The sequence below is a fragment of the Marmota flaviventris genome, chromosome 2, assembly GCF_047511675.1.
Source record: "Marmota flaviventris isolate mMarFla1 chromosome 2, mMarFla1.hap1, whole genome shotgun sequence".
Taxonomy (NCBI): Eukaryota; Metazoa; Chordata; class Mammalia; order Rodentia; family Sciuridae; genus Marmota; species Marmota flaviventris.
The window spans coordinates 16798808-16809742 of NC_092499.1; the positions used below are offsets into that span (position 1 = coordinate 16798808).

General features: G+C 36.9%; 1 protein-coding gene across 6 annotated transcripts in view; it reads left to right on the forward strand.

Annotated features, from left to right (window-relative positions):
• Positions 1–10172, forward strand: part of Galc (galactosylceramidase) — a 70187-nt gene extending 60015 nt beyond the window's left edge. For 4 of the 6 annotated variants that reach the window (XM_027931575.2, XM_071607626.1, XM_071607625.1 and 1 more), the window contains 5 exons: positions 37–187; positions 1208–1388; positions 5747–5910; positions 7093–7169; positions 9403–10172. In XM_027931575.2, the coding sequence (XP_027787376.1) occupies positions 37–187; positions 1208–1388; positions 5747–5910; positions 7093–7169; positions 9403–9552 (723 nt within the window). In that variant the 3' untranslated portion in view covers positions 9553–10172. Of the gene's footprint in view, positions 1–36; positions 188–1207; positions 1389–2290; positions 2441–5746; positions 5911–7092; positions 7170–9402 lie in introns of those variants that run through there. The other 2 variants (XR_011706546.1, XM_027931577.2) reach the window with 2 other exon arrangements.
• The last annotated feature ends 763 nt before the right edge of the window (positions 10173–10935 follow it).

Below are 10935 nucleotides of genomic sequence, written 5' to 3' on the forward strand. Positions count from 1 at the left end.
TAGCCCCTGGCATTGACCCAGCAACATGTTTTTCAGCTCCTTGACAGTGGTGGCCGTTTCACCCTGGACCTGCAAGAGGATGAGCTGTTTACACTCACCACTCTCACCACAGGCCGCAAAGGCAGCCACCCACTGCCTCCCAAATCCCAGTCCTTCCCACTCTCTTATAAGGATGATTTCAATGTTGGTAAGTATTTTTCACTAAAAATTTCCTTGGCTTCTTTCTTTAGCAGGACTAGGTCAGTTTCTGTCTGTTAAACTACATGCATCATGGAATGACTATCACAAGCATATTTATCAAGCTTTTAAGTCTCTGTGTGGTGAAATGAGACCTAAGTTCTATGTTCCTGCAAGGCAAATCTTATCTGGATTTTTCAGTGCCAGAGAGGTTACTGTCAGAATGAAAGTTATAATTCTAAGTTGTTTTTAGTGGAACTTAAGATTTGTAACTCTGCCACTGCTCCCTTGACCATTAGTTGCTTGTGTGGCAGTTAGGACATATGAATGCCTGTCTTTTCATGGTGCTTGTGAACTGAGTGCTGCAGGGGGCAGTTAACTGTTCTTGATGATGAGTAATCCACATCATCATAAACCCTTTAGTTGTGTCTGGGAGTTGTATATTATAGCTGGTGTTTGGGAAGATCTGTCTTAAAACCATTAGAAAAGTTTCAGATTATAGGTGTATTAGGAGAACCATTTGAAAAAAAATAGTAAGAGAAATGGTTTTTGTGATTATATTCCTAGATCACTCAGTAAGCAACAAAATTTGTTAACTAATAAGTGGTGTTATACAGGATTATTGGCCTCATAGACAAAGTCAGGTGGCTTTGTAATCTGTTCTAAAAATTCTGTACCTATGTGAGAGTAAGAGGGAGGGTATTAGCATTACTAAAGAGAATTTAAACTTCTTGTTGGCTTCAGGACTGCTTGTTCCACCATTTGGAGACTTCTACCACTCACTAGCCCTCCTTGTTACCTGGTCTGTGTGATCTTTAGCCAACTGACTGTACTGCAGTCTCTAAACTACTTGAATAAGATAAAAATGGGTAAAAGTTGGATGATGTAAAAGTCAATCTCTTTGTTATATCTGAACGCCAAATTTTGGTTATCTGTATTATTATTTAGAAATTTTCAATAGTGTTTCAAAATGTACCATCAGATTCTGTAAGGTTTTTATACTAAACAGAATTTGTTGTGTTTTGAACAGATTACCCATTTTTTAGTGAACCTCCAAATTTTGCTGATCAGACTGGTGTATTTGAGTACTATACGAATATTGAAGACAAAGGAGAGCATCGCTACACGCTGCGCCAAGTTCTTAATCAGCGACCTATCACGTGGACGGCTGATGCTGCCAACACAATCAGCATTATAGGAGATTACCATTGGTATGTGAGATGCTTCAGAATGGACCCAGAATTACAAGGTCATTTCAGCCAGATCTACACTGAGGATGTCAAAGAGTTTTCAGTAGTCCTCCCTGCACAAGATCATAACAGATGTGTAATAATTTTTGAATATCATGGCACCCACTAATCAGCAAATTGTTTTGGTGTCTTCATGTTCCTCCTTCGTATTAGCCCAATTTAATACTGGTTATTTCAGGAGAAATTTGGTTTTAATATAAAAAGTGAAAAATTTGGACCCAATTGTAATTAATATTTACTTATATAGATTTTGTGGTTTTGTTTTGCTGGAATTGATTTGTTGATCTGGTGTTGCCACCTGCTGGATGAATAGTATACTTACACTTTCTTAGCCTTTGTGGAAAGTCTAATTACCTGCTTTAGGTGGTTCTTTTCTGTTTTTTTCCTATTTCTAGTAAATTCTTCTGTGGAAAAACAAATATGCATGCATGCATGCATGTATGCACATGAACACATGCATTCCAGATTTCAAGATAATAAATAGTAATGTCAAGCCATGAAACTTGGAAACTGGTCAGGGAAAAGAAGACTCTGAAAATTTCTTGAGTTGCTTATCGACAGAATGCTACAAAAAGTCTTTATCCCATTTGTATTGCGTCACTCCCAGTTATAAATCCCTATTCTAGAACCAAGCTCTGACGTAAGTCTAAGAAATTTTTAGTTATCTTGTCCCTGGAATCTTACAACGCTGTGGAAAATAGGTAGAATTCTTCCCTAATTTAGGATAACTTTGGTGGCTTGTTCTCTTATTTAACATACTATTTATCACATTGTCTCTGAGGTAGAAACTTTTAACTGGATTTTCTGAACATGTCCTTGGGGTTTGTTACTTTCTCATTTGTGGCTATGGTCTTATGATACAGGTGGATGGGTGTTTTAGTTAGCTTTTGTGTTGCTGGGATCAAAACACCTGACAAGAACAACTAAGAGGAAGAAAAGTTTATTTGTGGCCCACAGTTTCAGAGGTCACAGTCCAGAGGTGGCTGACTCCATATTCTCAAGAGCTGCCCATGGTGAGACAATACTTCATGGGGGAAGGGCCCAGGGGAAAAAAGCTGCTCTGTTTATGGCAGGTCAGGAAGCAGAGGAGTTGGGGAGGGTGGAAAGGGAAGGGGCCATAGGGAAGATGTACCCTTCAGGCACACCCCTGGGGACTTACCTCCTCCAGCCACACCCCACCTGGCTTCAGTTACCAAACTAGGATGGACTGATTAGGTCATAGTCCTCATAATCCATCTTATCTCTGAATATTCCTGTATTAACAGGAGCTTTTTGGGGACACCTCATATCTAGAGCATAACAGTGGGTTTAAGTGTAAAAGGCATGACCCATTGTTTTGATCATCAGGTTGGAAGTAAGCTATCTAGGAAACGTTTAACTTTTCTTTGTACTCCTGTTCCTTATAGAGACCTCTCTCTAAACTCAAACTATCATTTCTGGGTGAGTCTCCAGAAAAATTGAGAGGCCACTTGTAGTAGAATGATGAGATTTACTATCCAAAGATGACAACAACAAAAATCTCATATATTTAAAGATTTAATACCAAGTGGTAATAATCTTTGCTATGATCTATTATAGTGGATAAGGCAGTGGGGAAGAGATAGGTGGAGGAGAGTATGGAGACGGGGAAAGAGTTACAAAATCTGAAAGAAAAGGAACTAATGAATAGCAGTTATTTGAATCAGGAAAGGACTGTTTCCATCCTTCTCAACCCCTATTTTCAACAGGTTTCTCCACCACTTGGGAATGCACAGCAAATCTGCCTGCTCTCACATCACCTCCATACTTCTGTTCCTGACTTCCAAGATCCTTTATCATTTGTCTCTTCTGTTTATTCTGTTTTCCCCAATATTCCATCTTCTGTTTGAGGCAGCCAGATGGGCTTGGAGATGTACGCTGATCCCATGTTCCTTTCTGTCCTGTGTCTGCTGACTAAGGAAAGGAGGGAATGAAAACTTCTCAATAACAGGCACTTCCCACAACTACCTATGGCAGGGATGTCATCCTCTTGCCTTTTGAACTGAGGACCTGAGGCCCTGGAATGAGATTTACTAAGACAGACTCAGGCCTGGAGGTTCTGTTCAGTTCTGTTACCTGCACCTCACAGCCTCCTGTACTCTGTGTCTTCTCCCTGAGAGTGGGAGGGGAGATGAGTTTAGTTTTTCTGTAGATCTGTTTTAATATATCAGTTCTAGTTCTCAGGTGCTCAGTGCTGACAGTTCTTAAATTGTGTTTTTCAGTAGAACTTTCTCTTACAGATTTTGTTAAATACCAGCACAACAATTTGACAAAGGGGAGGCTCTTCTAAAGCTACTTAAGACTTTTCTGTCTTTAGTAAGCTGTCACTGGGATCTCAAGACAATCACAAAATTACCTTGCTTATAAACTATTCATTCCTTTGATCAAACTTGCTTAATATATTGGTATTTTTCCCCCTTCAGCACAACCTAGAGACTGTGGCTGTGGAAGAGTAAACTGCACCTTTATTCTATTTCATTCATTATATACAAAAGTAGCTGGCAAGTTCTGATGAAAGAATCACTTATTCTAGAATATGATGTGGAAAAAAAGAAAAAAGTTTCATTTTCTCTCATTCCATCTCTAAATAGAATAAGTTTATGAAACTGACAGTATCTGTTATACTTGCAAACTTCTGATAAGCCAGAAAAGAAGTTGGGGATGTACATGAGAGTGCCCGTCCTCAGAAGTTTCATGCTGGTGACAATCTATGGCAAGGAAAGCTTCTTCTAGTATCAGCATATATGAGATAGGGCTCAAATTACTTAGTGTCTGATCTTCCTGTAAAGCACTCCAGATAATTAACTGTGGGTCTTCCTGATTGTGTTCCCATTGTACACACTCCTTTTAAATATATTTTCCTTTATGTAGTAAAACTCCACAGTGCAAAATTCTCTTAAGAAACTCTGAGGAATATAAAAACCAGGTAATTCTAGATCCACCCCCCTCATTCCCAAATAGATTTCCTGGTATTCCTAGTCTTACTTTGGATTGTTAGCTTTCTTTCTTGGTTGCATGCAATTTTTTTCCCCTTCCCATTTGCAATTAGATACAGAGTAGGAAATAATTTTTTTCCAGAGATTATGTTGCTTTGGAGTGGTTGTATTGCTCCTAAAGGAGAGTGTTTACAAAGAAACCTGGAGGAGAGCTCATTGTCACAGCTCAGGTAGTCCTTGGCTGGCTGCATCTTTCCCCTTCTTTAATATACTCTTGGTAAAGAGTGAGCCTAGAATCAGGGTATAATTGCTTCTATATGAGCAGATGCTCTGTAGGGTAAAAATGGTAGTGGGATTGCTGTGGGATTCCTGGACCACAACAGCCTCCCCTGGGAAGTCATGCACATTCATGCACATTCAGAGGGCCTACCTCACACTTAGTGAATCAGATGCTATGGCAGTGGGGCCAAGGGGCTGAGCGTAATTGGTCTTCCAATACTGCTCAAGTTTGAGAAGCCCAGCAGCAGAGGCAACAGAGTTGATTCCATCTTTGCAGAGAAAGAATTTCATATCTTTCTTTAGGAGCTTTTAATTCTTCTTAGGTGTAAATGTGGAAATTGGCCACAAAGTAGCTTATGTTCTTCCCAGAGGCTCCCAGCATTGCTCTCATTGCTTCTCTTTGCTGATGGAAATTTGAATAAACCTTTTGTTCGATTGTGTAGAAACTGTTACTTAGTATTCATAGAAAAACGGCTTATTTCACTATTATAAGAATGGCAAGTTGTTTTATTATTGACAAAAATGTGATCTTTTAAATTTATTTTTAAATTGGTACATTATAGTTGTATAGAAAAGTGGAATTCATTGGGATATGTTCATACATGCACATGGCCTAGTCTGATCAGTTTCATTCTGCTCTTTCTCCCTTTTCCCATCTTCCCCCTCATTTTCATGAGATCCCCCACCTCGCCTTTTTATAATTCCTATTTCTCCCTAACTTCTGCATTTAAGAGAAAACATTTGACTTTCTGAATCTGACTTATTTTGCTCAGCATGATGTTCTACAGTTCTATCTGTTTACCAGCAAATGACATAATAAGAAATATGATCCCAAAGAGCTTAAGAATTGTAAATATTATTGTCCAATAACCCATTAATAGAAGCTATGAAATAACTTAAGTTTTGTAACACTTAAAACGATTATCAGTGAAGATTCTTGAAGCTCATCCAAGCTACAAACTCAGACTTAGCAAGTCATTTTTTGCTTCACTTAGAAGTTTGGAAGCATTTGATGTAAAATGGAATATTTGTACTGCATTAGGAAAGTCATGATTAAGCCTACTAATCAACATTTTCATTCTGCAGGAGCAATCTGACGATACAGTGTGACGTTTACATAGAAACCCTTAATAGGGGAGGTGTATTTATTGCAGGAAGAGTAAATAAAGGTGGTATTTTGATCAGAAGTGCCAGAGGAGTTTTTTTCTGGATTTTTTCAAATGGATCTTTCAGAGTTACTGGTGACCTAGGTAGGTGATTTTTTTTTAATAGCACGTGACTTGCTATGGGATGTTACTTTGAGCATCTGCTTGTTATTTGTGGGAGCAATAAAGAGCTCTACTGCAAAGTGCTGGTGCCTCTGATTGGGAAGAGATTGACCACACATGTAACAATAGCCAACAGTTCAGAGATGTAGTTATTGAATTTGTGTAGATGAGTAGCTCAATAAATGAAAAAATAAGCATGCAAAGGTTTTTAGGGTATAGAGTGAGCTGGGCTGTGATGATAGGATTTGTGTAAACTGGGGTGAGGTAGTGATGGGCGGGAGAGAATGCTGAGGACACCCTGTTCCCAAAAACAAGACGATGAAATGTTACTATTGTGCTTTTTAGAAATTAAGGAAAGGGATTCATCTGCTTAAAACTGACAAATACTACTTCCTAATTTACTTACTACTTGAAAACAGTGTGACTTTTCTCATTCTTCTTCAGAGCACTTGTCCTGCAGGGCACAGCATTTAACCCTGACTAGGTGCAGTAGGGACTGTTGAATTACAGCATGCCTGAGCTGGAAGATATCTCACTGATTTTCTAGAACAGAGAGCCAAAAAGTTGAATTGATTTTGCTGAAGTCTCAAAAAATAGTTAGTGGTAGAACTGGAATTAGGAATTTAACTTTGTATCTTCAGTACGCGTACCCACTGTTCTGTGTTTTAAACTGCCTGTTTGAGGTCTCATCCTGGCTTTTTCTCAGTCATTCAAATATGATAAATCCCAAAATTAACTCTTTCTTTTCTCCATGTTAATTCTAAGTGAATGCTATTACCAGATGAGCACTTTCACAGCTGGGAATCTTAGGGTCATCCCGGACAGTACTCCCTCTTATCCTCTGTATTCAGTCTAATCAATTATGAATGTACACTTGAATTAGATGCTAATTCATTATCCAACCGTTGGCTTCTAAGTTTGTCTGACTAGTTTGGTTGTGAGCAATTTAAACACATAGCTTATGGCCCATAACAGGATGTCATACATGCTTATGGAACATATGGCAAAATGACAGATGTTTTGTTTTAAATCAGTTGTAGAGCTAGAAATGAAGGGTCATAGTTCTGTATTATGGCTGGCCTTAGTGCCATGTAGATGCCACTGCATTATATGATTCTGTGATTTTAAAAATGTATCAATTAAGATAATCTTTTTGCATCACAGCTGGATGGATGACGTATACCACAGGAAGTGTTGAAGTTACAGCAAAAGTGTGGTATACACTCACATTAATAATTAAGGTAAGGATTGCTTATTTTAATTAAGAAAAATGACCTCATGCCTTTCTAGAATTTTCTGTTGTAAAACACATGGCAGAAAGTATGTTAAGTTTTGAAGAGTCATGGAAGCAGTAAACCACTCATCTCTGGAATGAAAATGATGTCAGTGTGACCACACAATGACTACAGCAACTGACTCTATAAGACCACTATTAAAAAAAAAAAATTTAAATTTTTTTCTGCTTCTTAAATTCTAATTGTTAAAATCAATAATTGAATTATTCTTCCAGTTTACTTGAACCAAGACTCTAATTGGAACTTATAGGTATAAGCAAAGTCATATAAATTTATTTTTGATGATTTAGAATAATTTGTTTTTCAACTATAAGCACAGTTTTGTAGAAGTTGGTTTCCATGGATTTTTGTTAGAGAAGATTCCAGAGTATTACAAAGGACATCTAAAAATAGTCATCAGAAATCACTGGCTGATAATGAGTTGTTGATTGACAGTGTTCCAAAGAGAAACTGCATAAAGAAATTCCTTTTATAACATGCTGTTCTCTCCCACGGTAGACCTCTCATAATTTTGTTTAGACTGTGATAGAAATTAATTATGAGATTCAAATAAGTTTTGAATAAGTTTGTTCTCTCTTCCCACCAATCACTAAAAATGACAGTTTTTCAAGCACTAACAATATGTGTTAAAGATCTGGTTTGAATGCAGTATAATTTATTTATGGGCTTGATGGGCATAACTTTGTTCTCAATTTTTACCTTTATGAGGGGGATCCTAAATGTGCTTTCTTGAGGTACACATATGGTACTGTTTAGTCACATATTTAGAAGTAGAATTACATTGTAGGTTTTCATAGCTATTGCCATATTGCTAGTTATACTATACCAAGTTTGGAACAATGATAATATGATTTTAAATATTTTTTCCAAACTAATCTGCATTTCTTCAATAATTAGGGAGATTGCACATCTTATTATGTTTATTGACTATTTGTATCTTCTTTTCTCTGAAGCTGCTTGACCACATCCTTTACTCATTTATTTTTATCTTTTTTGATGGATTTGTATGAATTTATTATAAATTTTGGATAGTAACCTATTATCTATTGGTCAGATGTATTCTTCTCTTTTTTATGTGTATTTGAATTTTGCTTATGATATTTTTGATGAATAAGTTTTAAAAGTTGATACTGTCAAATAGTTCACCTGTTAAAATGTTTTTCGGTATTCACTGCCGTGTAAGTGGCATAAGATGTTTAGTTAGCACTTTTAGAGCTGAAGATAACTACACAGGTGTGTAGTAATAGGAGTGTGGCTCTGAATTTGGAGTTGGATGACTTGGATTCAAGTCCAAGCTCTGCTGATAAACCTGTACAAGGCCCTGGGTTCAATTCTCAGCACTGAAAAAGAAAAAAAAAAAAAGACAAAAAACATATTTATTTTGGTTTTGGGCCTAGTGCTTTAGATATCCAGCCCATTACCTTTTGAGAGTAGCTGGTTTTAAATGTTTGGCTAAGGTTGGCATGCTCTGATATAGGTTCAGAATGTGCCACAATCATGACAATAAAGCCTATCATTTATTGTTCATGGTATCTAAGCACTGACCTGAGAAGAAAGGCAGCATCATGAGGAAAACACATTTTTTTTCCTTCTCTGTCAGTGATTGTACCCCACACCCTGCCCTATCATCACTTTAACTGATGGTTTTTCTACCTTAAGGGTACCCAGTTCCCTATGGCTTCTAGTGATATGCTATACATGGGGACAAAGCAATAAAACTCTTCTGGTTGGGTGAAAAGTCCCTAATGAAGACCTTAAATACATAATGAGGTAGGGACAGATGTTTTGGCTGCAGCACAGTCATACCTGAAGAACTGTGGCCTGTTAGCCATGGCATTTGCATTTGAAACTATTGTAAATAACAAAAGTTTTGCTAAAGCTTTATTAGAATGTTATGAAAAGGATTACATTTCTGTTTTTACCTTTGAGTGGAGTTCAAGGAAATACTGAGATATTCCATGTGCCTTGGTAACTATTTAAATAAGTAGTTTCTATTAGTTATTCCAGAAATTTTTCCCCATACTTCAAACTTCTGTTTAAACTCTAGGAATTGTGTATTGCAGTGGTTAATATTGAGAACAACATTTGCTTCACTAAGTATGTGGGCTCTATTTTATTAAGAAACAAACTTCAGAGATGATATCTATGTTTTCAAGGGATGCATTTCTCTCCACTCCAGGGTTCTTTGTCCTCTGGCATGTTGAATGGCAAGCCGCTGTGGACAAACATCCATGTGAATTATCCAAAGAATGGCTGGGCTGCGATTGGAACACACTCCTTTGAATTTGCACAATTTGACAACTTTCATGTAGAAGCCACAAGATCATAGAAGCTCAAGCACATCATGAAGCCTGTCTAGATTTTCTTTCATTTTAGTTTTGGTTCAGAGCCAATTCTTATTTTGATGGACCAGTACATGAGCCTTTGGAGGCTAACAATAATGAAGAGTAACTAGAAGAAAGATATATTTTTGCTTGATCCTGTTGAAAGATTTTCTTAGAACTAATCCCAAAGGAAAGATAAATGAATCTTTAATATTAGCTGGCATGTCTCTTAAAATTCAAACCATTCATTGGTCCTGTATTCAGGAGTGGTTAGGGTGGTTCAGGCCTTGAAACCTGTATCTTATTTGCAAGTGATGATGCAGGTGCCTGTGAATTGATCATCACTGAGATGTGTTTAGGAGTGCCATAGTGTGTCTAAGTAAGCTGATGTCCTCCTGGTGAGATGATGATGCTACAAGAGGAAGTCCAAGAATATAGAAGTGCTGCTCTTTGAAAACCACTTCAACATGTTATTCTTACACTCTAACAAGTACTTTTTTATATCTTCTTTTTTAAAATGATGCTTCTGAATTGCAGGATATGATGAATGGAATGGTTTGAAAAATGCCTCATTAGTAAACTACCTCTAAATCTATTTCTGCAATAATAAATATGAGCAGATTAACTGGTTTGTTTGCATTCTTTAATTCTTCCAATTTTAACTTGTAGTTCTTATAACCCTCTTGCTTCTTGGTGTACATTTTTCCAGGTGGCTGGAAAAAGAGAGAAGACCCAAGATAGCTAGTGCTGTAAGTGGGCCTAGAGAACGAGTTGTTCTTGTTTTCCTATGTGTCATTTCACTGTGCCTTTTGTGACCTGCTCTCATGTGAGTCTCTGGGAACCGACCAAAAGAACCTTGAATGATTCATCTTCTCTTGTGTGAAAGGAGACTTTTACTAGCTCACAGAATTGGGTCATCTCCTAATGATGTGGATGGTTAGATCACTTTTTCTTTTTTTTTTTTTAAAGTCCCAGTGCATTTATATGTAAGTATAGCTGAGCATGTTTCTCATTAGTATGATGTATATCTAAGCATTAGTATAGTTCTTAGAAGCAAATCAGTTATTATGAGGGCAAAGTAAGTTCTGGAATTCTTTCTAAGAAAAGAATTACTCATCGAACTGATTCTACTATTTAAACATTTTTAATGGTCTAACATAGGCAAAGCCACAATAAAATTTTGTATTACTTTTGATGACAAGAAGCTAATTACTAGAATAAATCAGATTAGAGAAAAATTTAAAATTAAAACAAAGTCTAAATGACTTCTAGTTCAAATTTCTAAATATTTTTAACAAACTAATATATATAGGTATACTTTATGTATGATAGAATGGTCCCATTTTAAGTGTATGGTTCAATGAGCTTTGATAAGTGGATCTCCCATG